The sequence below is a fragment of the Fistularia commersonii genome, chromosome 5 (assembly GCF_037954325.1).
Source record: "Fistularia commersonii isolate RoL2024-O1a breed Wild chromosome 5, RoL_Fcom_v1.0, whole genome shotgun sequence".
NCBI classification, from domain to species: domain Eukaryota; kingdom Metazoa; phylum Chordata; class Actinopteri; order Syngnathiformes; family Fistulariidae; genus Fistularia; species Fistularia commersonii.
Genome location: NC_141288.1, coordinates 7,721,421 through 7,748,557, shown reverse-complemented (window position 1 = coordinate 7,748,557; position 27,137 = coordinate 7,721,421). Strand labels below are relative to the sequence as shown.

The 27,137-nt window shown below is 42.4% G+C and overlaps 1 protein-coding gene across 1 annotated transcript in view; it reads right to left on the bottom strand.

Annotated features, from left to right (window-relative positions):
- Window positions 1-14,099, bottom strand: part of irag2 (inositol 1,4,5-triphosphate receptor associated 2) — a 38,506-nt gene extending 24,407 nt beyond the window's left edge. Inside the window, exons 1-14 of the mRNA XM_086146674.1 lie at window positions 13,424-14,099; window positions 12,442-12,552; window positions 6,552-6,732; window positions 5,630-5,685; window positions 5,445-5,520; window positions 5,203-5,361; window positions 4,980-5,097; window positions 4,449-4,499; window positions 4,182-4,259; window positions 3,869-3,925; window positions 3,614-3,673; window positions 3,161-3,225; window positions 2,649-2,742; window positions 2,255-2,395 (exon numbers count right to left, since the gene is read on the bottom strand). Of these exons, the coding sequence (XP_086002800.1) occupies window positions 2,255-2,395; window positions 2,649-2,742; window positions 3,161-3,225; window positions 3,614-3,673; window positions 3,869-3,925; window positions 4,182-4,259; window positions 4,449-4,499; window positions 4,980-5,097; window positions 5,203-5,361; window positions 5,445-5,520; window positions 5,630-5,685; window positions 6,552-6,732; window positions 12,442-12,552; window positions 13,424-14,099 (1,923 nt within the window). The remainder of the gene's footprint in view (window positions 1-2,254; window positions 2,396-2,648; window positions 2,743-3,160; window positions 3,226-3,613; window positions 3,674-3,868; window positions 3,926-4,181; window positions 4,260-4,448; window positions 4,500-4,979; window positions 5,098-5,202; window positions 5,362-5,444; window positions 5,521-5,629; window positions 5,686-6,551; window positions 6,733-12,441; window positions 12,553-13,423) is intronic.
- Between the last annotated feature and the right edge of the window lie 13,038 nt (window positions 14,100-27,137).

Sequence of the window (27,137 nt, the reverse complement as noted above, 5' to 3'; positions counted from 1 at the left end):
CAAAAACCCCCCAAAAAAGAAAAACAAGACCTGATGAAATAAGTCCTAGTCCTCTCTATGGACCTATACAGGCATCTTTCAGGACGAGAAGTACTCAGCTGCCCAACTGCAACTACTTATTGCATCTGCTTTGTGTCCAATGAAGATATGATTAGCTACTGTGTCCAAAGGTTTGCATGAATTATACGTCTCAACGAGCCAAAATATTTTGTTTTTTATTTATTTATTTTTTTTTTATAAATCGATTCATGAATCACACCAATCTGCTTCACATGCATCTCTTTATGATGGACACCTGTATCTTGCCTTTTAGATTATGAAAAACATTATCTGATGGTGAGGAAAGATTTTTTTGTAGCTCTGTACCTGGTCTAAATCCTGTAAGCAGTATGAGTTGCTCACAATTAATTCACAGAAGAATTATTTTCATGGGCTTAGCAGGTTATCACACATGTTCTGCTGCAATAAAAGTAAAAGCCCTGACAACCGCTACAATCACTGTGCCTTAGCTTTAGTTGATATATTGCTTTATTAAAAAAGAAGGCACATTATAGGTTTAATGAAACAAGTAAATCTTCAAGAATAGTGTGATAATACCTTTAATGATGATATCTGAGAGAATTTCAAGAAATATGAAGCAATTCCAAAGAAAACCAGTCATTGGTTGCTTTCATCAACTCAAGCAATGTAGTACAATTTAGACCTTTATTAAGTCATTCCAATTTATGAAATGATGTTCGTGCTTTTATGTTTCTTGGACAATTTGCTTATGATGACACCCACCACTATAAGCAGTACAAAATAAAAGAATTTTAACAAGTACAAAGAGTTTTTTTAATGATTTACAGACAGACAGGTCATCCTTTCCTCTTTTTTTTTGATAAGAGGTTTTGAATACAGTTGTCTTTGTTTCTTTAAGTGTCGTAGTTGTGAGTGTTGATATTCAGCATTTTTATTATCTATTTGGGGCTGTATTTACCTGCATGTGTCAAATGCTTTTTTGTTCAGTTGTTTTTAACTGATTGACAGCAGTTCACAGCACATTTTAGACTCTGTAGACCAGTGTTTCCCAACCACTGTGCCGCGGCACATTAGTGTGCCGTGAGAGATCATCAGGTCTGCCGTGGAAAAATCCCCACTTTCACCTGATTGGTCAGAAAATTATTTATCCAACGCAAATAATGTGTCTTCCTGTGTCTATGTGGGTAGCGTACCCATTCGATGGCAACGGGTAGTGAATTAACCTGTGCATCTGTTTACCAGAGTGATTAGTGACGCTTTGCGTGATACATTTTTAAATAAAAAGGAATTGTACCTGCGTAAACAAACAAACAGGCAGCATTGTTGAAAACAACCAAGACGAATGAGAAAGCAGTGAAAGCTTGCTACAAAGTTGCTGAACTCATCTCTAAATCCAAACAGCCACACACCGTAGCAAAACATTAATATAACCTGCCAGCAAAATCATTGTAGAAGAAATGCTTGGCTCTGGCGTTGATAAAGAAATAGCCAGAGTTCTCTCCAAAAAACCCATTTCCAGACATATTGATGACATGTCTTCAGTCATTGAAATAAGTGTTCTGGAAAAGTTGCACATCGATGGAAATTTGCATTGCAACTTGACGAATCAACAGATATTAGATATATTAGATTTCACAATAAGTAAATTGAGACTACGGTTTCATTCTAATTCATTAAAAACTGTTTTTGACATATTTATTTGGTGGTGTGCTATGTGATTTTTCTAATGTAAAATATGTGCCGTGGCTCAAAAAAGGTTGGGAAACACTGCTGTAGATCAATAACAGTCATCATGACCAATTTTGCAAACCACTAAATGACCCTTTGAAACTGGAGGAAACTTATGGGAAGAGTATTGCAGATTCAAAAATGCAAGACACATTGGGATACCCAGGGCTTTTTTTTTTACTGTATGTAAAGGGTTTTTTCAAATTTCTACATGCAAGGTTTGAAACATTTGTAAAACATCTACAATTTTGGTGTTGCAAAACTTTTAACTTTAAACATGAAGTGCATATTTCCTCATTTTTTCCTCAAAAAATTTCAACCTTGTAAGGACAGTGCCGTGCATTATGGACCTTTCTGTTTTTTTTTTTTAGAACCAATCACCATACAAATTTCGTTCTGAAAGAGTGGAATATAGATATCAGCTCGGACAGGAAAACATTAAAAAAGAAAATTTAGTCTATGATCAAATTTGGTGAAAGAACTATACTAAAACAAATATGGTTACCAGTTTGTTTAGGAGGTTCTTGTACTCTAGAGCAATGTAGTCAGGGCAAGGTCCCTGCAACATTAAAAACACCTCCCTATCCAGGGTCTCATCCAAAGGGGTGCCAAAGCCGGTCGTGGCTAAATGATTGCCATCGGCAGCCTGCAGATCACAAGTGTAACATTTTCAGTAATGTACAAAAGCACTTAATGCTTAACAGTATTATTATTATTTTTATCACAGAGTTCCTAGACTCTTCCTAGTGTGTAGCATAGGAAAACTACTATCTAGAGGCTTAGCTATGAAACATCAGCCTGAAGGTATACTTCTATTTGTATTTTGCAGGGAGAGGATAAAAGAGATGAATATGAAAAGGGCAAGTGAGGGTGAAAGACAGTACTTGAGAACTACTGGCCTCAAGTGGTGATTGTGCCAAAGCCAGTTCTGTCTGTAGGCATCCTGAAATGCTCTGGTTCAACCTACAGGCCACCGACAGAGACAGCCCGGCGCTGTGGAAGAAAGATTTGAAAGAACACTAACGATAGAGAGAAAAACAATTGTATCCATTTCTGTGACACATTGTATCCAATGTATCAGGTTGGCAAATATCTGTTTTCAAAGCAGTGCCTGATACACTGAACAGCCAAAACATTATGCCTATACACCTGATATGGTGGGGGTCCGCCTTATGTGACCTAACAGTTATGGGCCATTGAGGCATGAACTCCTTCAGAACTCTGAAGATGTTTTGTAACATCTGGCACCATTGGCATTAACAGTTGATTCCTAAAGCTTTACAAGCAGCAAGATGGGGGCCTAATGCACCAGACTTATTTGCTCGTTCCAGTCACCAACCATTTTGGCTGATGTTATGGCTGATCATGTATATTTAAACCTTTACTTCAATACTCTCTTAAGATCACTTACCCAAAGAATACTGGGTGCATCATCTGAATCTGGCACTCCAACTTGCTCTTCTCTGCCCTAAGCAACTACAACAAAAACTCAACTGAGTTTATATCTGTACTATTAGAACTCATGTATTGAAATGACCTGTATGAAAATGTTCACGAAACGCTGCTTGTTCCCTCAAATAACAGACACAAATGATGATTATTGTCTTAATATTCTCTAGTGAGAATACATATATGACTGTGCAGTATACATTCGGCCAGGAAATTTGACCTTTAATCTTTGTTTGTATGCATATGCTCATTTTACAAAAAATCATATCCATCATATGTAAATGAATTACACAGAATACAATTCCCATTTGAAAATGCTGTTCACATACTTTTTTGATTGTTTTTTTGGCAAGTCTGTTGTTTTTGATACCACTAGTTAGTGGGTTAGTGGTTTTTTTTAGTGGTAAAGACTGACCTCTGTGATTGAGCAGTATTCCTCCATTGTGGCCTTTAACTCATTTATCTGTCCATTCTTCTGTACAGGAGGTAAAAAAGGTAAGAAAAAGAGGGCATTTAGAGTAAAGAAAGGAGAGAAAAAGAAGCACAGGACCAGATCAATTAATTTTAAAAACAAATATTTTACAGCTTTTGGCTCTGTGCTAGATTTGTACCTGTCTTTCACTTTTTAACATATAGCAGCCGCTAGTAATGAAATCTGATTTGCTCTGACCTCTTTTATAAGAATTTCCTTTTCATTGACAACATCATCAAAGGAGTGAATCTGCACCTGTAGAAAAAATGGCAATTATGTAACAACAAAGAAAACACTTAAATGACAGCACAGGATGGCCTGTCAGGGATTCATACATCACTGAGGACATATTGTAAGCTTGTTACAGACAATAATACAAGCATTTAAAACTACGAGGGGATAAACCTAATGGGAGCTCGGTATGATGGATAGAAGTACAGAGATACTAAATATACACAAATCTAAAATGTACTGAGCAAATGAATCCTTTTTGACAGGAAAAAAATTCCACCTGAAGGTCAGAATTAATGTCACACAGCTCTGCAATTCTTCTCTGAAGCGCTTCCATCTCCATGGTCACCTTAAAGTCCTGGGGAGCCATCAGATAGGAGTTAGGGCTGCTGATAATACTGTTTTTTTCATCACAAACAAAAAACAAACAAACAAAAAACAGGCAACATAAATTCAGAAAGCTTTTTATGGATGGAATACTATTGAAGAATGGAAAAGTGCGGCAAAGAGATTTAATCATCATCTAATTTTTTTTTCACTGAAGTACCTCTTCCTGGAGGGATGAAATCTTGGCAATCAAGCTCTGGTTTTCCTTCTCCTTTGAAGGAAAAAAAAATTGTTTGATCCTAACTGAATCATCAGATATAATTTCCAGTAAGTCTAAAATACAAAGTGCAAAAAGGAGAATCTCTTATGTCACTTCTTTGGGGGTTCAGAGGAATGGTCTACTTGTTTAAAAGGTGTCTGTTCCCTTTTTTCACAATCACTATCAAGTAAAGTAATGAGAGCAATAATAATTTCATAAGAAAAGCTTATTTATCAAATGATTGGAAAAACTCCACACAAATACTTTTGAAAGACAATGCTCTGTACATATAGATTGTAACAGTCTATAAGAACAAATCCATGAACTAATTGTCTAGGACAACATTTTGAAATTATATTTCTGACTAATCCACCCATCTAAATTGAAAAATGTTTATACTTTCTCGTTACAAATACAGTATCTTTTACACTTGGTCAGAATTAACAAGGTGTTTTTTTTTTCCACAAATAAGTGCTCTGACTTTTGACTAACCATATGTTTAATGTAAGCTGAGGCACGAGCTCTGCCTTCTTCTGTGCAGCTCAGAGTGGCCTTCATTTCTTCAACCTCATCTTTTAGCATCTTTTCTGCCTGAGCCAGCTGCTGAGTGCTGTTGAAGACACAGATTGGTGGAATGTTAGCAAGCCTATGAGCACAGCAACACAGAGTGTCTACACAGTGGACTTGCACTTGTTTTCAAGTTACTACATCTTACACCCTGGCCTGGCTGCGGAGCTCCTCATTTTCCTCTGCAAGCTTTTGGTTGCTGTCCTCCATGCCCTCCACAACCTGCTTTAGCTTCTTCACTTCCCCTTGAAGCTTTTGGTTGCTCATCTGGAGATCAGCAACACAGTACACCAGCTCTGATGTTTCACTAGAGAGGAAACCCACAACCATGTTATACAAAGACTGGTTTGCGTTGATAATATGGAGAATAAAAAACAACACACTACTCACAAGTCTGCTCTTGAATTCTCCCCTCCAAGAGCTTCCAAGCTCCCTGAGGTCATATTAAGCAGCAATGACTTTGTTGCTTTAAAAAACACAAAAACAATTGGAAAATATATAAAAGCCCTCCAGTTGTCCAAAGTAAACGTAATAGAAAATGAAAATGAAATCCAAGCTCCTATGTAAACACTCACCAGAAACGTTGTTTCTAAGTGTGACCGGGTCAAGTTTATCATCAGGTGGCTCTTCTCTGTGAGACATTTAAAGATTTCAAATATGTAGGGGTACTTGAACAATTTATTTCCAGACTCTTTAAGTGAAGCGCAACATTGAGGCTATAAGACATCAATATGTAAAATTGACGGTGTGGCTAGAACTGTTTTCTGGGCCAACAGCAGTCAAATCTCCTGCGTCTGTACAAAATGAGCTAGGACAAAATGCAAGAAGAGATACAGGACTATGCCATTACCTCACTGATGGAGAGAAAAAGATACAAAAGGTTTAGATGAATCAAAATATAGTTCAGAAAATATCTAAACATGTCTCATCTTTCATATATTTGATTATTTGATTCCAAAAGTAACCAAATAATGTAATTTAGAAATACATAACTTTATAATTTGGGAACCTGTATTGGGAAGTCTAAAGTTTCATCAAAACAGACTACACGTATGACATGTACTTCATGTTTAACTGGCAGTGAATCTGACTGTATTCAAAATATGATCAACAGCTGCTTCTCTTCAATGGGTAGAATAAAGACCTTGCAATCAAGCTCGTCTGATGTATAGGTATTACCCTCCTAAACAAAATGCTTGCTTGACTCAAATAGATTGCATAATAGGTGTTGTCTGACAAAAAGCACATACTTCCCTCCACCTTGCCTCCTCATATACACAAGTGCAAGATTCTGCAGTCACAAATGTGTGGAAGCAAGTGTATATAGTATTTCATAGTTATTCTATGGACATTGATGACAAAGAAAATTTATTTTTATCTGAAATATCATCCCATAAAAAAGAGAGAAAGAGTACAGTGTTAATGGCTATCTTTTAAGGGTTAAACTGACATAATCACTTTCAAAGTCATCTATTTTGACAGTGTAGATTCCTGTACCTGTTGTTACGGCAATCTTCAATCCACTCCTTCATTACAGCATGATATGTGTCCAAGTCAATTGAAACATCTTTACGCTCTGGATCCAACATGTTGCAGAGCTCCTCAAGGCCACTATCTTCTGAGCTGCGACTGGTGGTGTGACGCAAGTAGTCTACAATGTGTGACACATACACTTTACCTAAAAGAGAGTTTGAGGGACACTTATGAAAATTTTATGAGGTAAAGTTTTCTGTTGCAGCTTAATTCACCACAATTTTTTGTACCATACAAAGAAGGTGGCCCATATGTGAAGCACATGGGACAGACAGTACAGTAAAACTTTAAAAATATAAAGATATATAAAATTCACATGGACTAGGAGACTATTCCTTTAGCGAGTGTACTTCTGTCTCACGACCTAGTGACAACAATCTTGTTCTTCTCCTTTCAGCTTTGCCCTTCAGGGGTCACCACAGTAGATCAACCTTCTCCATCAAACACAGTTCCCTGTATCCTCCTCTCTCACACGAACTCACTGCAGATCATAATGTCCTCTAAAAACATTATGGTCCATGGAGATTCCTGTCTAACCTCATCTGTCAGCCTGTCCATCACCACTGCAAAAAAGAAGTGGCTCAGAGCTGATCCCTGATGGAGTCCCACCTCCAGGATAAACCTCTCTTTTATCCCTACAGCACGCCACACCACTGTCTCACAGCTAGCATACATGTCCTGCACCAGTTTAACATACTTCTCTGCCATTCCAGATTTCCTCATACAATACCTGAGCTCCTCTCTTGTCACCCTGTCTTATGCTTCTTCTAGGTCTACAAAAACACAATGCAGCTCCCTCTGGCCTTCTCTGTACTTCTCTATCAGCATTCTCATTTCAAATACGGCATCTGTAGGACTCTTTCTAGGCATGAAGCCATACTGCTGTTCGCACATGCTGACTTCTGCTCTCAGTCTAGTTTCCACTACTTTTTTCCATAACTTCATTGTATGGCTCATCAACTTTATCCCTCTATAGTTCCCACAATTCTGCCCATCCCCCTTATTCTTAAAAATGGGCACGGAGACACATCATCTCCATTCTTCATGCATCGTCTCACTCTCTAAGATCCTGTTGAATAGTCTAGTCAGAAACTCTACTGCTGCCTCTCCTAGACACTTCCGCACCTCCACAGGTATATCATCAGCAACAACTGCCTTTCCACTCTTCATCCTCTTCAATGCCTTTCTCACTTCACTTTCACTAATCTGTGCTACTTTGTGGTCTACAATAGTCTCCTCCTCTACCCTTGCCTCTCCTTCATTTTCCCCATTCATCAGCTCTTCAAAGTACTCTTTCCATCTTCCCATAACTCTTCTTGCATCTGTCAATACAGTTCCCACTCTATCATTAATTACCCAGATCTGTTGCACATCCTTTCCATCTTTATCTCTCTGGAAGTCTCTTAGTGTCAAAGGCTGACCTGGAAAAACATCTAAAAAAGACCTGCAGATGACTGTCACCATGAAGAGGTTCCACTCCTAACTGAAATTCCATCAGTCTATCCACCAGAGCACGAGCTAGACATTAACCCACCCAGGTGGAGTGAAGTGGACAAAACTGCGCAAAGAGCAAGAGCTGTGTCGGCTTCAGGTCCCAAAGGAGTTCCATACAGGCTCTATCAAAACGCACCAGATGTCCTACGATTTCGCTGGAGGCTGATGCGAGTCATGTGGCGAAAGAAGGAGATACTGACTTCCTGGCGGAGAGCTGGAGTGATCCTCATCCCCAAGGATTCATCTGAAATTGTCCAGTTTCGCCAGATCGGCCTTCTATATGTGGAAGGAAAAATCTTCTTCAGCGTGGTCGCTCACAGACTGGCAGGATTCCTGAAGAAAAACAACCTAAAGCTGTTAGACCACCGCTTCTACATTGGCGATGAATCCATTCCAACGATCTCTGAGAAGCCTGTGAAGAGCCTAGATCATTGGCATGATGCCTCCCTCAAGGATAAAGAGCAAATAGAGCAGCTCAGGAAGGAGGTTGCAAGCAGCCTGGAGAAAATTGACAGAACCCTGCCCTGGGCAAGCTGAAGCTCTGGTGCATGCAGTATGGATTACTCCCACACCTCCTGTGAAGGTAGAAAAGCTGGAGAGACAGGTCAACTCATATGCAAGGAAGTGGCTTGGCCTTCCTAGGTGCCTCAGCAGTATTGGGCTCTATAGCAAAGGGATACTACGCCTTTTCCAGTTTGGCAAAGGAGTATAAGTGCGCCAAAGTCAGATTGGAGATGATGCTATTGGACTCGAGAGACCCATTTGTAGCCCAAGCGCCCCCCATCCTGGCAACTGGGAGGAAGTGTACCACGCTGGTTGCAACTGAACAGGCAAAGGCGGCACTCAGACACAGGGACATCATGGGCCGAGTTCAGGAGGGGAGGAGTGGCCTTGGGCTCAGGGCCAGTACACCTGCCTGGAGCAAGGCCAATCAAGCCCAGAGACACAAGCTGGTGGTCCAGGAAGTTCGGCGGGAAGAGTAAGCAGGAAGGCGTGCACAAACTGTGTCACAGGCGAAGCAAAGGCAGTGGATGACATGGGAAGGAGTGGAGAAGCGGAAGATCTCCTGGAAAGATCTGTGGGAGATGGAGGCCTTGAGGGCGAGCTTAACCATCAGGGAGGCCTATGATGTCCTGATGTCCGGTGTATGTTGAAGACTTTCCTGCTCTCTATGCTCAAGTCCAGACACTCAAGCACATCCTAGTGGGATGCAAGACCAGCCTCACCCAAGGCTGTTACACCCGGCGGCACAACTAGGTACTAAAATGTCTTGCAGCAGGGCTGGAAACTTGCCAGACAAGAATGAATGCCCTTCCACCCCCTGTCATCCCATTGGCAGCCAACTCCATTCATGTGGGAGGGGCTGGCCCCCATAAGAGCTGACCTTGGGCAACTGGGCAGTGTACAGGACCGGGAGCTTCTGGCGGACCTGAACAAGAAACCCTGCTTCCCGGCTGAGATCGCATCAATCAACCTGCGACCAGACCTCATTCTGTGGTCATCGTCACCCAGGCTCGTCTACATCATAGAGCTCATTGTGCCCTAGGAGGGTGCAGTGGAGGAGGCCTAGGAGCGGAAGAAGCTGAGATATGCTGAACTCGCTGCAGGTGCTCAGCTACAAGGCCTGAAAGCGAAGGTTTGTCCAGTAGAAATAGGCTGCAGAGGTTTCATAGCCACTTATATCTAGGCAACTCAGGAAGATGTAGGTATGAGGAAACACCCACAGGCAGGGAATGAAGGGCCTCTACAGGGCTGCTGAGAAGGGGAACCAGCGGCTGTGGATGAAGAGAAAGGATCCAACTTGGGCCTTCTAGTGAGCTGATGGCATCTAGGGAGTGAACCTGGGATGCTGGGATGCACAGCTGAACCCTCTGGAGGTGTCTTGGGCCAATCAGTGACACATCCGTGAGGAAGGGCACCAACTTGACAACCCAAAGGAAGCCATCGCTCACTGGAACCACACAGAGTCTCATTGGTGCCTTAAGTATGCGTTTATCAAGGGATACCAACGCCTAGTCCTACACAACAGACCTGCACTTCCTCATTCTACCACCAAGTCTCCTTATCTACTTTCCTTCCAGATGACATACCAAGTACTCTCCTACCTGTCTCCCTGATAACACTAGCTGTAGTTCCAATCATCTGGAAGCTCTCCCTGACCAGCCAGGGCCTTTCTCAACTCCTCGAAAGCCATACAAAACTCCTCCCTTTTCAGCTTCCACCACTTTTTCAGTCATCCTACAAACCACCACCCTATGCTGACTGGCCACAACCTAACCTACAACAACTTTGCAGTCACTGATCTCTTTCAGGTTACCTACTCTAAACAAGATGTAGTCTACCTGCGTGTTCCTACCTCCGCTCTTATAGGTTACCCTATGTTTCTGTCTTTTGTGGAAAAAGTGTTCACTACAGCCATTTCCATCCTTTTTGCAAAATCTACCACCATCTGTCCCTCTGCGTTCCTATCCAGTATACCAAATCTGCCCATCACTTCTTCATCCCCTCTATTGCTGTCACCAACATGCCCATTGAAGTCTGCACCAATTACCACTCTCATCTCTGGGGATATTTTGCACCACTTCATCTAGCTCATTCCAAAACGTCTTCTTCTCCTCTAACTCACATCCCACCTGCGGGGCATAACCACTAACAACATTAAGCATCGCACCTTCAATTTCCAATTTCAGATTCATAAGTCTATCTGGCATTCTTTTCACCTCCAGAACATTCCTTACACACTCCTCCTTCAAGATAACTTCTACTCCATTTCTCTCCCCATCAGTACCATGAGTACAACTTAAAGCCTGGTCCTAAGCTTTACTTACTACTGTTCCAGCTGGTCTCCTGGACACAAAGTATATCCACCTTCCTTCTCTGCATCATGTCGACCAACTCTACCTTTTCCTGTCATAGTCCCAATATTCAAAGACCCTATTCTCAGTCCCAAACTCTTGCCTTTCCTCATCTCTCTTTTTTTTCCGAACATGCCTTCCTCCTCTCTTTCACTGACCTACAGTAGCCCAGTTTCCATTGGTTCCCTGTAGGTTATGTCATTGGTACCAATGTCGGTCGTTATTGACCCGGGCCTCGACCGATCTGGTTTGATCTGGTTGCTCTGATTTAGTGATACACTGGCCCGTGCCCTCCTGCGACTTGCGCAGGGAGACACTGGCCCGTGCTGCCCTGAGGCTGCATTACCTAGTGACACCAATGTTGGCCACAATTGAAATAAAAATGTGCATTCAAAGTTCCACCATTTATAGTCCATTCACAAAACTGAGAAATTGTGCAGTTCAGAAAAAGTCAATGGATTTTTCAGATTGCTTTGAAGAATCTCAAACTATTAGGAAATATACACATTTACATCTGGGAAATACATATCCGAAATCAGCTAAGTTAGATGGTAGGTGACTTCCCTTGCATAACCCAGAATTACAAGTCAAATTTATTAATCTCTGAATGTTATTTTGGTTCCATACTTGCTAGTTGGTTTAAGTAAGTTGTGAGACAGAAATACAAGCTAGCTACAAGCTAGAGTGCTTTTCTTCTTCTTTCTGGCACTGTTTTGATATACAAGTACTTGCTAAGCCAGTATTTTTTGCCAATAAATTGCCGAAAATGTCACTAAATGTATCTGAGAATAGAAAGAAACAAGAAATCATTAAAATATGCCAGAAATCCCACAAAAATTAGCGAGACATTGCATTGACATTGAATATTTGACAGAGCCGTTTGAAGAAGAAAAAAAGAAAATGGATACATCAAAAAATTAGGACGAAATGTATGAGTGCTACAATTACATTTTAATAGTCAGATTGATGAGGTTGTGTCACAATTCTTGAATTTAAATATACAAAAGTAAAAGGGAAATTAGATAACTCCTTAGGCTGAATGTATAGAAAAAATGGTATTGAAGACCTCAGCTTTAGATACTATGTCACAAATTGTGAATTTCAGTTTGGTTTTTATGTCATTTTCTGACACATAATAGTGGCTCCCCTTATAGATGGGGTTAAAAAAACACTGACGTACACAGTCCTTAATGTTGACATGTAAATGAACATGCTTATGAGTTCTTGCTATTTTCTACCCTTCTGAAACTTATCCCTAGATTCATTTTCCTGAAGCTTGTGCAAAAAACAAAATATGTGCCCCTTATTTCAAGATTCTATAACACCAATCTCCATTATCCTAAGCAACTTTTAAGTAGAAGGAAAAACATCTGCTCTCTCCAAATTATATAATGATACACATCAACCAGATATAATTCTTCACACATCTCATTTGAGTTATAGAAAAGAAACAACAGCAACAGAAGGTCAAAACAGAGTGAGTATAAAATAATACGTAGGCGTACCTCTACGTTGGGTGTCACAGGCATGGAAGATTGTATCAAGGAGATTTTCCTCACAGATAAGACTGATTTCTGCCATATTTTCCTTTCTTGTTTCAGAGGCCAGGGAGTTTCCTGAGTATGATCACAGACAGAAGAAGCACATGATGAATTTGCCTTCAGGCACTGTAATAACAGTGTGATTAGTAAATACACTTATTTATAGTTAGAATTGTGCAAGTTAGTCTGGGGCTGCTGCTCATTACTTTTTAAAATACCAATTAATTAAATAGATATTCTTTATTTTGTGGTCAAATGTTTACTGCATAAAAATGAAAAAAGCATTTAAATGTAATTCTAAAAAGTTGGCTTTAGTTATTTCCCTCACACCCAATATGGAGAGCTGCAGTCAGTCCATGAATATATTGGTCAACTGGCAATGACTTCTTTTGCGACAGAAAACTGCCAAAAACTTGATTTCATTCATTTCACTTCATTCATTTTTGTGGCATTTTTCCTGTGCCAGAGTAAATATGTAAAACAAATGAAAAACTCATATGTTGCTCATCTAAACCCAATAGAAAATGAGTTGGTTTTTTTTCCTGTCATGGACTGTGTAACATACATTTATTATCCACCAAATGTTTTAATCTTGATCAAAAATACCATCTTTTTCTCTTGATGAGGAAACCATTGCTTGTTGACAAATATTTCCTTGAAAAAGTGATTTTATCCCCAAAGTTTAACTCTGAAGAGGTCACTACATTTTTAGGGCACTACAAAGGAGAGCATCCAAGAAATATTAAGGCAAGGATGATACTTTGCTCTGGGCTGCTTTTCATAGAAGAAATAACCATATTATGCTTAAAATATTTCTTATTTTAAAGTGCACACATTAAATCACATTTAATGTGTGCAAATTTTTTGGGTGAAAGAGTTCCAATGACCAAGTATGAAACTGAAGCCAAAAAAGTAAGTTATCCGGGCTGCATCAACTCATACCTACCTCCATCTCCCAAAGATCGTCTTTTGACAACCAGAGTTGGGTAGGGCCCCTCAAACTCTGTTGAGTTCCCTTGCTCTGCAATGCTTAAGTTGAGCTTGTAGGAAAAAGTATGACTTGGGGAGAGAGTGCAAGAGGTAATTGTGTTCTTACTTGACCCTTGACTCTCTGGATGCATTGACTGAGATTCTTGCATGAATGTTAGGTATGAAGAGTCTTTGGGGTGGCTGCATGTGGGAGTTGAATACCTCTGCCACGCATTAACCTCAGCCAAATCACTACCATCTACACCCATCCTCTCTCCCAATGTCCTTGTAATGCTATAGGTGATGTTTCTTGGAGTGGAGGAGTTGCAGGCTGTGGTGGTCATTGTTGATAATGGAATGGATAGACCCACGTTGGACCTCTGGGAATGTGCAGAGCCAGGCATCACCATCCCTCTTCGAGTACCCTTGCTCTGCTCTCCCTTGTTTCTGTCGGGGAATCCTTTCTTTAAGATGCCCTCCAGGTTATGCCTGAGGCCACCCTGGGGGCTGTCATAACTGTTGGAAGACAGCTTGGGAATCTGGAAAGGAGAATTTGGCTCACGATTACCACGCCATTGAATGGTCTGCAATTTGCGGCAAATACTGTCCACAGGGTTGTGACGACGTGTTGGCTGAGGCGTGTAATATTCCATTCTGCATATAGCAAGACTGATGGATTGGCTTTTTGTGTAGAAGAGAGACTGGAATCTGGAAAATGAATGGAAAATGTTGAGGTTTCTACCATACTACCAAGATTTTCAAAAATTAGGATAATTAATGCCACATTTCACTGCTTGTGATTTACTGGTTAACAGTATCACTTAAAATGTACAGGACAGGGCTAAGTGTTATTTAAACAATAGGACTGTGCGGGACATTTTCAATACAATTAATTCATAAAATTAGCTTCATGAAAGAAAAATAATCCTCACCAAACAAAAGCATGCCAAAAAGAAATTGTGTTTAATTCAAGCTGTCAGTTAATGTGAAAAAGTCCCCTTTCTATTTTCCAATTCCTCACTTAATTTTTAGAGCCACTCCTGATTCAGCGATTGTTTTATTATCCATAATGTGCCAGCAAATGGCCAAGATAATACTCAAATTAGTGTGTCTTTTACCCAACTACTCCTAAATCGACATGAAGTTATTTTCAATGCATGTATATTTGAAGATTTAAAAAGAAAGAGAGAAGCAGTAAGTATTCAAGGAAATCTAATAAAAGTCCTCTTACAAGTATTTTTCCATTTATGCTTTAATGTAGTGCCACGATTCAATGACTAAATGAGAAAAGTGAAACATCCAGGGGTCGTAAAATAACTACGAAGAGACAGGGCCATGTACGGGGCATGTGACGAAACTCATCAACCCCCTGCATTTTATCAAAAGAACCCTACTCTGAACACTTGACCAATTCATTGACCTTTATTGCAAAAGTCGTAGAAAAATATAATTACAAGCAAGACTGTCGATACGTAAATTTTGCCTACTTCGGCTTCAGGTGCAAAAAAAAAAAAAAAATGAATTAGATCGGAGTTTGGTCGAGGCTGAACATCTATTCAATTCATTGCAGGTCAGTCATACCCTTTTGAGCCGGTCAAACAATTTTTATCACTATAGAGGCGACTATGCATTGCTTACATTAAGTCAACCATATGCGATATTTAAATATCTAAAATATATGGATAAAAAAACAGCCACCAATGACCTCTTCTCTACTACGTGAGCATTATCTTCCCTTAGCGATTAAAAAGAGATATTAGTCTCCGCAATAACGAACCCCTCAGGGTGCAAGTGCAAATCTATTAGCTGATATTCTTACCTTGTCTAAATACGCAGCTAAATACTTATGCTGCACGTTGTCATTACCTTGTAAATTTAGTGATTTTTCCCTTTTTCGGTCTGCAACGAAATGTTTGGTCAAAGTGCCCAGGGAATACGCAGCAGGTATTCGAAGTTCGAAACAGGTGAGCTCGTGACGGAGTTTAACGTTAGTGGCTGTTCGAAACTCTTAAATTGAGGCTGCAGCTTCACCATGTGGCACAAACAGGCCACTGCAATGCAGTTTCAAGTATGTTGCTAGGTGCATTATCACCAATCGGTGAGGGTATATTATCACCTCCCACTGAACCACATATTCTTTTCTAATCAATTCTAATCCACTTCCTTCAACAGTTGTTAGAAAGGTTTTGGACAAAGCATATTATGCAAACGTAATACATAAAAGTAGTGATGAAAGAAGTTCCTCAAATCAAAGTACAGGAGCTTAATCAGTAAAATGTGTCACTTGAGGTGTCATAAGTGAATGTAGCCATACACAGGTGTTTTGTGATACTATTATATTACATATTTTAGATATAAAATATATGTTACAGCACTTCAGAGTTGTAGTGTATTAACACCGTATCCACACACACACACACACACACACACACACACACACACACACACACACACACACACACACACACACACACACACACACTATATTCCTTGACAAAAGTTATACTTTTTTTTTAAAGAAATGAACAACAACTACTTAAACAGAATATCAGCCAATTGTCTCCTCAGATACAACAGTATGGCCAAACTTATTGGGTAGCAAGATCATTATAACTTTTGAAGTTCTGGGACAAATAATTATAATATGCTGTAGCTATTATGGAAGGGTTGCGGACATTTTTTTTTCCCTTCAAAGAGAAAATGTCTGTGCCTTTTCTACTTTCATAGCCTTAGATTGAAGAAGGTAAAACTCTTGTGCTCCTGCTTTTCCTGATGCAACCTACTCAGCTGAATCTACTTCCCAGCTCACACTAAGTACCATTTCCTGACCCCAAATATCTGAGCAGTAGACAGATGCCACAGGCAGAGATTATAGGCTATATATGTGTAGACACATATGCTTTACCAATGACGCTCACGAGGATAAGAGTTGGATTTGGTTTGGATATGAATCCGCACTTCTGTTTCCATTAAAACTAATGCTTCAAGGGTTGATGTCACATTTTCTGGGTATATAAGGAGCAATACTCATAAACTGAGAGAAGTGCGAGTGGGCTGGCTTTGGCATAAGAGCATTTTTGCTTTGAACATAAGTGGTGCGCTCAGTTTATCGACCTTTAACTATTTCTCCCACACCTGAAGACTGACACATATGAATATATTTTTAGCCCAATAATCTTGGTCTCTCTCCCTGTGCAACTTTGACTATTGTGCATTCAAAGGACACAGACATGGTTTTTTCACAGTTGGAGGATTTTTGTGTTATGTTTATTTTAGCAACAGTGTTGAATTTGTCAAGAGTATAGTTAAAGAACCCTGAGTGTATGAGCGTGCAATTATATGAGAATAAATAGGCATGTCAATAATGGATTGAGGCAAATATATGTAAAATACAGTGGGCACACTGTACTTTCAAAACAGTACAGTATGTAAACATATAAAACATGCTCTTGAGCTCAGAGATTGATAACATGAACAGGGACTTAATTGGTTGGAATACTGAAAATTATTTTCAATGCATTCTGTCTTCTTCTTTTTCTCCTTTCGGCTCTTCTCTTGAGAGGTTGCCACAGCAAATCAATCTTCTCCATCTAACCCTGTCCTCTGTATCCTTCTCTCTCACAACAACGACCTTGATATCCTCTCTCACAAGGACCATAAATCTTCTCTTTGGTCTTCCTCGAGACCTCCTGCCTGGCAGCTCCAATTCCAGTATCAGTCTACCAATATATTCACTATCCCTCCTTTGTTCATGACCAAGCCATCTCAGTCTGACTTCTCTGACCTTCCCTCCAAAACAGTCATTGTGACTGTTTCTCATCCATACAGCATTGCTGGTCTCACCACTGTCTTGTACACCTTTCTTTTTATTCTGGCTGATAGTCTTCAATCGCACAGTACCCCTGACACTTTTCTCCATCCATTCCTACCTTCTTGAACCTGTCTCTACCTCTTTTCCACACTCTCCATTGCTCTGGACTATACTCCTGCACTTCCTCATTCCACCACCAAGTCTCCTTATCTACTTTCCTTCCAGATGACACACCAAGTACTCTCCTACTTGTCTCCCTGATAACACTTGTCCAATCATCTGGTAGCTCTCCCTGACCCCCCAGAGCCTTTTTCAACTCCTCCCTGAAAACCATTCAACACTCCACCTCTTTGTCCGATGCTCTGCCTTTGTCCTCTTGATCGTCCTTGTCACAAGAGTCATCCTACAAACCACCATCATAAGCTGTCTGGCTACACTTTCACCTACAACTACTTTGCAGTCACTGATTTCTTTCAGGTTACCTCGTCAATACAGGACGTAGTCTACCTGCGTGCTCCTACCTCCACTCTTATAAGTTACCCTATGCTCCTGTCTTTTCTGGAAAAACAAGTGCAAAACCTACCACCATCTGTCCCTCTGCGTTCCTATCCTGTATACCAAATCTGCCCATCACTTCTTCATCCCCTTTATTGCCAGCACCAACATGCCCATGGAAGTCTGCTCCAATTACCACTCTCTCATCTCTGGAGATAATCTGCATCATTTCATCTAGCTCATTCCAGAACTTCTCCTTCACATCCCTCCTGTGGGGCATAGCCACTAACAACATCACTCCTTCAATTTCAAATTTCAGACTCATAAGTCTATCTGGCATTCTTTTCACCTCCAAAACATTCCTAACAAACTCCTCCTTCAAGAAAACTCCTACTCAATTTCTTCCCTTGTCAGTACCATGATAGTACAACTTAAAGCCTGCTCCTAAGCTTCTAGCCTTATTACCGTTCCAGCTGGTCTCCTTGACACACAGTATATCTACTTTCCTTCTCTGCATCATGTCAACCAACTCTCTACCTTTTTCTGTCATAGTCCCAATATTCAAAGTCCCTTCTCTCAGTCCCAGACTCTTGCCTTTCCTTTTCTCTCTCTGCTCCGAAAACACCTTCCTCTTCTCCTTCGTTGACCATTGGTTCCCTGTAGGTCATCGGTACCAATGGCAGTCGTTGTCAACCCGGGCCTCAACTTATCTGGTTTGATCTGGTTGTCATGATTGATTTGCTTGTTTGGTTTTGGCAAAAGTTTTACGCCGGATGCCCTTCTTGACCCAACCCTCTGGATTTATCCACCATATTAAGGAACAATAGTTCATTTAAATGCTTTTAAATTGCCATTTTTCGGTCTATAAGTCGCAGTTTTTTTCATAGTTGTGCCGGGGTGCGACTTATACTCTGGAGCGACTTATGTGTGAAATAATTGAGCTCTCTTGCTCAGATGTGTGTGTGTCTGTGTCTGCGTGTGTGTCTTTAATATAACAGCGATCGTCACACACACCCGCCAACCAATCAAAATTCAGCAGGGGGTGGGGTCATGGCAGATGAGCGTTGTGATAAAAGAAGCTAACAGAGACCTCTGTACCTATGAAAATCGATCATTTCAACATTCGCGCTAACTTATAAAAACAACTGAGAAGGGCTCAACAAAAATGGCATCGAAAAGAAAATAATATTCTGCAGGTTACAAGCTGGAAGTAGTGAAATATGCAGCCGATAATGGCGATCGAGCAGCAGAGAGAAAGTTTGAAGTTAGTGAGAAACTTGTAAGGGACTGTCAAAAAGCGGAGGTTACTCTTACTGAAATGAAGAAAATTTAAAAAGTTATTCGAGGGCTAAAAGCTAGCTGGCCACGGCTAGAGGAACGAGTTCACACTTGGGTGCTTGAACAACATGCTGCCAGGAGAGTCTTGTCAACAGTACAGTTGCGTCTGCCAAGGAGATGAATATACATGACATTAGGGGAGGACCGCAGGCTTGGAGGGGGGGCGGCACCTGGAAAGGGGACACATCTTCAACTGCCACTCTGTGCGCCGGTTTCAACCTATCCAGCGTGACGCGCTCCCTGCGCCCGCCCATGTCTAAGACAAAACTCTTGGTGCCTGCCTCCAGCACCCAGAATGGCCCATCATATGGGGGTTGCAGTGGCGAGCGGTGAGCGCCATGCCTAACGAACACTAAACGAGCAGACATGAGTTCCGCTGGCACAAAAGACCGCGGGAAACAGTGGCGGGCTGGGTCCAGAAAAGGCGAACTCAGGGGTGCAAATGGCCGGACAGGTGGACCAGACCTCTCAGGCAAAAACGCCCCTGGCACATGCAGTGGCTGACCAAGCACCAGCTCAACGGGGTAGGCATCAAGGTCATCCTTAGGAGCGGAGCGTAACCCCAGCAAGACCCACAGTAAATGGTCCATCCAATTGTCACCTGAGAGCGCAGCCCGCAATGCTGCCTTCAGGGACCGGTGAAACTGCTTGCACAAGCCATTAGCCTGAGGGTGGTACGCCGTCGTACGGTGCACTGTCGTCCCCAAAGACCCAGTCAACGCCGACCAGAGCGACGACACGAACTGTGGACCCCTGTCCGAAGTAATATCTGATGGGGTACCAAAACGGGCAACCCAAGAAGACAGAAATGCTCGAGCCACGTCCGTAGCAGAGGACAACGGGACCACCTTCGGCCACCTAGTAGTCCTATCCACGATGGTGAGTAGATGGGTAAAACCCTGCGAAGGGGGTCGAGGGCACACCAGGTCGACATGGTCATGGTCAAAACGCCTGGCCGGAACCGGGAACGGCGCAAGGGGTGCTCTTACGTGCCGATGAACCTTGGCACGTTGGCATGCCACACGTGGCAGCCCACTCCTTCACATCCCTACGAATGCCAGACGAGACAAACTTGGTGCACACAAGTTTCACTGACGCACGGACTCCCGGGTGTGAGAGCAAGTGCACAAACTCGAAAACCCGACGCCGCCAAACCTCGGGGACCACCGGTTGGGGCCGGCCAGTGGAGACATTGCAGAGAAGTGCAGGGCTACCGTCCTGAACAGCCACATCCTCCAGCACAAGACCCGTACTTGACGACCGCAGTGCCAGGGCATCTGTGTCACCGGACTGGTCAGCGGCCATGGCCGCAAAATCGATCCCAACGTGCACAGGACAGAAGAGAACCCGGGACAAGCAATCTGCTACAGGGTTGCACTTCCCCGCCACATGCCTGATGTCTGTAGTGAACTCGGAAACAGCTGCAAGGTGTCGCTGCTGGCAGGCAGACCACGGCTCGGCAACCCGTGCCATGGCGAAAGTCAACAGCTTGTGATCCACATACACTGTGAAGGAACGACCCTCCAGAAGAATAGCCAGATGCAGGGCCAACAACTCCCTGTCAAAAACACTGTATTTCCGTTCACTGTCCCTCAGTTTGCAGCTAAAGAAGGCAAGCGGCTGCCAGGTATCCGCCACCAACTGTTCGACCACAACCCCTACTGCCACATCGGATGCATCAGTCGTCAATGCTATCGGCGCCATGGGTGCAGGATGGGCAAGGAGGGCTGCCTTCGCCAGGGCACGCTTAGCCCCGTCAAAAGCCTGAACCTGTTTCGGAGTCCAGTCAACCCCGTCTTTGCGTCCCCATGCACGTCGGGGACGCAAATCTTCGTACAGCGGCCGAAGGAGGTGAGCAGCATGAGGGAGGAAACGGTTGTAAAAATTAACCATACGGAAGAACTCCTGCAGCGCTTTGACCGACTCTGGACGTGGGAAATCAGTCACCGCCTGCACCTTCGATGGCAACGAATCTGCGTCCTGCGGTGAAATTTGGTGCCCTAAGAAATCAATAGCCGAAAGACCAAACTGACAGTTAGCCGGGTTGATAATGAGGCCATGCTTGGCTAGGTGGCGGAAAATCTGAGCTCAGTGCTCCAGGTGCACATCGGCTGATGGGCTGGCCACCAGCCCAAGTGTCACCGAGTGTCACCACCAGAATGTCGTCGAGGTAAACGAAAATGAACAGGAGGTCACGCAGCACCGAGTCCATGAGCCGCTGAAAGGTCTGGCCGGCCCCCTTCAACCTGAAGGGCATAAGAAGAAATTAGAACAAAGGGGGTGATCACCACGGTCTTGGCCACATCCTCCGAATGTACGGTTACCTGGTGATAACCACGTACCAGGTCGATCTTGGAAAAGATGATGGCGTCCAACAACCGCACGGAGAAGTCCTGGATGTGGGGAATGGGGTAACGGTGGTCACATTGTTCAACTTGCGATAGTCGCCACACGGACCCCAAGATCCGTCGGCTTGGGCACCATGTGAATTGGGGAGGCTCACGGACTGTTAGACCGCCTCACGATCCCCAAACGCTCCATGGTAGCGAATTCCTCCTGAGCAGTCGCTTGTTTGGCAGCATCCAGGCGCCTTGCCCACGCAAAAAAACAACAGCCCTAACCACTTTCAGATGAATGCGTTGGCTTTTCCATCCATCATTCTTGCAGTGGATGAGGCGATCTCACTCATCTCTAGCAGCCACATTACCCTCCTGTTGAGGGTGAACTAGTAGCACCAGACCTTGTACTTCCTAGGAGTTTGCTTTGGTTGATCCTTACCAGGCCGTTTGTTAGCTGCTTCATAGCAGTCTTACCCATCTGTTTGTCGGTCAGCATGGCCTACCTTCCCATGCTTCTGATGGGTTGTTCCGCCAGGAGGGGGATTCTCTCTTCACCGACAACAAAGGTGGTGAAGTCGTTTCTGATCCCCGTTCTGAGTGACAAGTTCTGTGACTTGGCGGGCTTGATCTTCATTCTTGCCATCTATTCATCCATCTTTTTAGCAGTCGAACGGTACATGGTGCTGTCTGGAGGAGGCTTGTGATTTTGTCCATGTAGCTCCTCTAAGGGGGAAGCCTCTGACCAGAAGCTAGCTTGATCCCTCAACCGTTTGTTTTGCTCCAATAAGAATTACCTCAAAGGCTGCCACAAATAAGATTGGAGACCCCGTTGGGATACCTACCTAAAGCTGCTGCTGTGGTGAAGTCTTGGAGGGCAAAGCACATCTGCAGATCACCAAAGTAAGCCATAATTAGGTTCTTCATGCAGGGTGGCATGTGAAAGAACTCCATAGCAGAGCTGATCAGCTGGTGTGGGACTGATCCCTACTCATTGGCAAGGTCCAACCAGATACATGAAGGTCAGTCTTCTTGCATTTGGCCTTCTGGATCTGGTCCCAGATCAATGTGGCTGTACGCACCCTGGGAAACCCGGGACTCCTGCTCTCTGGCAGTTGGTATCGATGTAGCCATTCTCTTGGAGATTGGTGGACATTCCTCTGGCCAATACAGAGAAGAAGATCTTTCCTTCTGTATCTAGCAGCGCAATGTTTCTAAATTGGCCTATGTCCTTGGAGTTTGCTTCCTTGGGAATGAAGCCTGCTACTGCTCTTTGCCATTCTGATGGGGTAAGCTGTTTCTTCCAGGCAGTTCTCCTCAGGTACCATAGCAGCACTAGCACCTTGAGACCGTTCTTGTAGACCTTATTGTACACTCCAATTGGGCAAGGGGGCGGAAGCGGACCTTGCTTTCTCAATAACTTGCCTGACTTTGCTGAGCTTTGGAGGCATGGTGTTGAATTTAGCTGCTGGTGGCATGGGCTGAGGCCCATACCCTGGTTTTCCTTAAGGGATGTCCCTTGATGGATCATTTTACTGCCTTTTAGCATGCTGTTCCATCTGTTACCTGGTGGTTTCCAGCTTCCCACTCTTCAGTATACCACTATATACCTGTCATTTTGCTGAAGTATCAACGGAGGCTTCAAGATATCAAAATTACAACGAAAAAAAAGGAGACATTTCAAGGTCAGATCAGCTATGTTGGGAAAATACCTGAACATTTCCTCTCAAAATGCCCAAATCACCCATTCATCCACCGATTGTCCAAACCACTTATCTATGTCCAGGTTGCTGTGGCAGCAAATGGAGGAGGTTGTATCACACATATATCCCCCCTCACATCTAAGATACTTACTCTTTTTGTGTGTTGAAAATATCTTGACAACATTTTCCACATGTTTGAATAAGTGAGACTGTTTCCTGCCCCTCAGCTCAGTGTGGAGAGTTGGAGATAGGAATGGGGAAAAACTCCTGAATTCTCTCATTAAGTGTGCTGTAATTACACAAACCAAATTACTGCTTCAGCCTTTTGTGATCTTCAAAGCCAAGCTACTACAAATGAAGCTTCGAACAAGCTTGTGTGTCTTGTGAAGGGGGGACCAACCTTAATGAACAATATTAAAAAAAAAAAAAGACAAAATGCTGAAAATGCTGTACCCTTCCACAATGCTGGTAAATCTGTTGACAGAAGAGGAACAGTGCTATCCCCCCACTCTACATGTCCTCCCACCCCTCTTGAAGACAACAGTGCAACAAACAAATGAGTGGTCTGAGGCAGCAGATGAAAGATGGATTTACTACGTCACCCTGCTGTTTCTTTTTCAAGTTAATTAGAAATCACAATCCTTTGTTTTCCCTCCCCGGGTGTTTATTTACTTTCTCAGTTCGACCATTAGAAATAATTTGCAACATGAGACACAAATAATTGGATTTGTCTCTGTGGCGGTCATGGATTGAGGAACATTTTGTTTTGATTTTTATTATGGTTCTTGTCTCTGTTGTGTTGTTTTCAGTCGGTGACTGAGTTTGCAGATTTGCTCAAGGATATTTAATTTCACGATCCTTATAAAAATATATTTTTGGGGGGTTTGTGCTCTGTTTGCAATTAAGTAGTGAGAGAAGTTCCTACTTTAAGATATGAAATTTTATTTACTGCCTCGGACCTACAATTTTGTAACATTTTTATGACCTTTGCTGTCTTACAATCTGGCCATAGACCCAACATATGGCTTTAGTGTAGCAGAGATAAACAGGCTTACAGACACGCAAAAAATAATAAGGTGCGTATTCAAACACTAAATGCTTGCAGTTTTTCAAGCCTAATTGCAAGATCAAAGAATTACATTGTTGAAGGAAAAATTACCATATAAGGCAAAATGTAATTTATTTTCCATCTTTTTAAACTTACAACAACGTCCAATGTATTTTACTATCGAGAGCCCAGGTCGAATGCAACAATGCAGAAGTTTCATTACATTGCAAACAAGATTTGTCCTCTTATTTTTCCATCTCTTCCAGTTACCACAACCAAGGATTTAATTTAGATTGAAAGCCTGAAACGTATTTGTCAAAAATATTTCCAGGCAACAAGATCTTCTCTTTCTTTCGGCTGCTCCCTCCAGGGGTTGCCACAGCGAATCAACATCTTCCAACTATGGTAATCCTATTCTCTGTATCTTCTCTCAAACTAACTTGGTGTGTGTCCTCTTTCACAACATTCATAAATCTCTTCTTTGGTTTTCCTCTAGATTGGCTGCCTGGGAGTTCCAACCTCAGCAGCCTTCTACTAATGTATATTGTATATTCACAACCGATCTATAAATTTTTACACTATCTCAGTCTGATCTTGCTGACTTCAACTCCAAACATCAAAACACCTTGTACTTTCCTTTCATTCAGGCTAATAGTCTTATAGTATGGTTGGTTGGACAGTAAGGAGGGAGAGAGTCATCTATACAGGTTGGTGAAACAGAGATATAACGATGGAAAGGATGTAAAACATGTCTGGGTGATTAAGGATAGAGAGGGAAATGTATTGGCAGATGCTAGAAGAGTGATAGGAAGATACCTGTAGAGGTGAGGAAGTGTCTAGGAGAAGCAGTGGTGCAGTTTCTGACTAGATTATTCAACAGGATCTTAGAGTGAGAAGATGCCTGAAAAATGGAGAAGTGTGATGGTGCCCATTTTTAAGGATAAATGGGATGTGTAGAATTACGGCAACTATAGAGGGATAAGTTGATGAGCCATACAATGAAGTTAAGGGAAAGAGTAGTGGAAACTAGACTGAGCAGAAGTCAGCATTTCTGAACATCAGTATAGCTTCATGCCTAGAAAGAGTACTACAGATGCATTATTTGCTTTGGGAATGCCAATAGTGAAGGCCAGAGCAGAGTGTATTTGGAGACCTGGAAAAAGCATATGACAGGGTGCCAAGAGAGGAACTCTGTTTGGAGTGGCAATCTGGAGTGGCAGAGAATTCTGTTAGACTGGTGCAGGACATGTATGCTAGTTGTGAGACAGTGGTGCGGTGAGGTGTGCAGTAGTGAACCGGCTGACAGATGAGGTTAGACAGATATCTCCTGGACCATGATGTTTGCTGATGACATTGTGATCTGTAGTGAGAGCAGAGAAAAAGTGGAGGAAAATCTAGAGAGGTGGAGGTATTCACTGGAAAGGAGAGGAATGAAGGTTAGTCGCAGCAAAACAGACTATGTGTGTGAATGAGAGGAACCCGGGTGGAACGGTGAGTGCTACAGGGAGGGATTTCAGGTACTTGGGGTCAACAGTCCAGAGCAACGGAGAGTGTGGAAAAGAGGTGAAGAGACAGGTTCAAACAGGTTGGGATGGGTGGAGAAAAGCGTCAGGGGTACTGTTTGATAGAAGACTATCAGCCAGAATGAAAGGAATGGTGTACAAGACAGTGGTGAGACCAGTGATGTTGTATGAGCAAGAAAGAGTTACAATGGTGAAAAGACAGGAGGCAGAGCGAGAGGTCACAGAGATGAAGATGCTATGGTTCTCTTTGCGAGTGAACAGAATGGATAAGATCAGGAATGAGTCTGTCAGAGGATCGGCTTGTGTTAGATGTTTTGGGGAGGTCAGAGAAGCCAGACTGAGATGGTTCGGTCATGTACAAAGGAGGGATAGTGAATATATTGGTAGACGGATGCTGGAATTGGAGCTGCCAGGCAGGAGGTCTCAAGGAAGACCAAAGAGAAGATTTATGGACGTAGTGAGAGAGAATATGAAAGGATTTTGTATGAGAGAGTTGGGGTTAGATGGAGAAAGTTGATTCGCTGTGGCAACCCCTAAGGGGAAAAGCTGAAAGGAGAAGAAGGAGTGTTTGTTATGGTCTATACATGAGAAGCTTAGAAATACAATAGCAAACCACTTAGGTTCAGATCAGGCAGTCTTGTTCCTCCTTATCACCCCTTGAAAAGTAACCTATTATTGTATGGTGGGATATTGAAGTCTTCCAGCAGGACAAGGGAGTCCCCAAGTGGTAATTCATGACAACAACCCCTGACCACAAAGAAACATGATCAGCCAAATGGTCAGTTTTTACATAAAAAGCTAACAATCATCAGACATCTCCTTCCTTACCTGTATTATTTGAAAGGCTTTGATGTCATCTTTGTCCAGCTTTGTCCAGCTTTTTCTAGGTGATACTGCACCATCCCATGCCCCAGCTCCTTACCTGTCAAAGAGGTGGCAGTCCATGTCCCAAAAACAGTTTGCCATACCAGGCTAGGAAAAGTAATAATGGTAAACTTTATTAAGTTAATGAATGTCAAATTGGATTATTTATCTGTCAATATTAGATCAGAAATAAACTTGGTTGTTTAGTAAGATGTTACATTATTACATTCAATACTGGTAAGGTTGTAATTCTGAGTTGTCTCTTTACTTCAGAGTTCTTTAATATCTAAACAATTTCAGTCTCTTTATCCACAGATGTAGTATGTAGAATCATTTTTATGATAGATTTCTCCTGTCATTCTGCTTCCCATCTTATAAATATGTCTCTGAGTTGAGTTTTAACTTTAATGGGTATTTTGCTTTGCTGAGGTAAAGGGAATCTGAAAAAGAGTAAATTGAGAACTTGGAAAAATGTTCCCATGCGTATGTTTCTCATATTCACTGAGGTAAGGCCTCTGCTGGGATGATTACATGCTGGGATTTTTTTCCCCCTTGCTTTGTGTGTAGTATTTT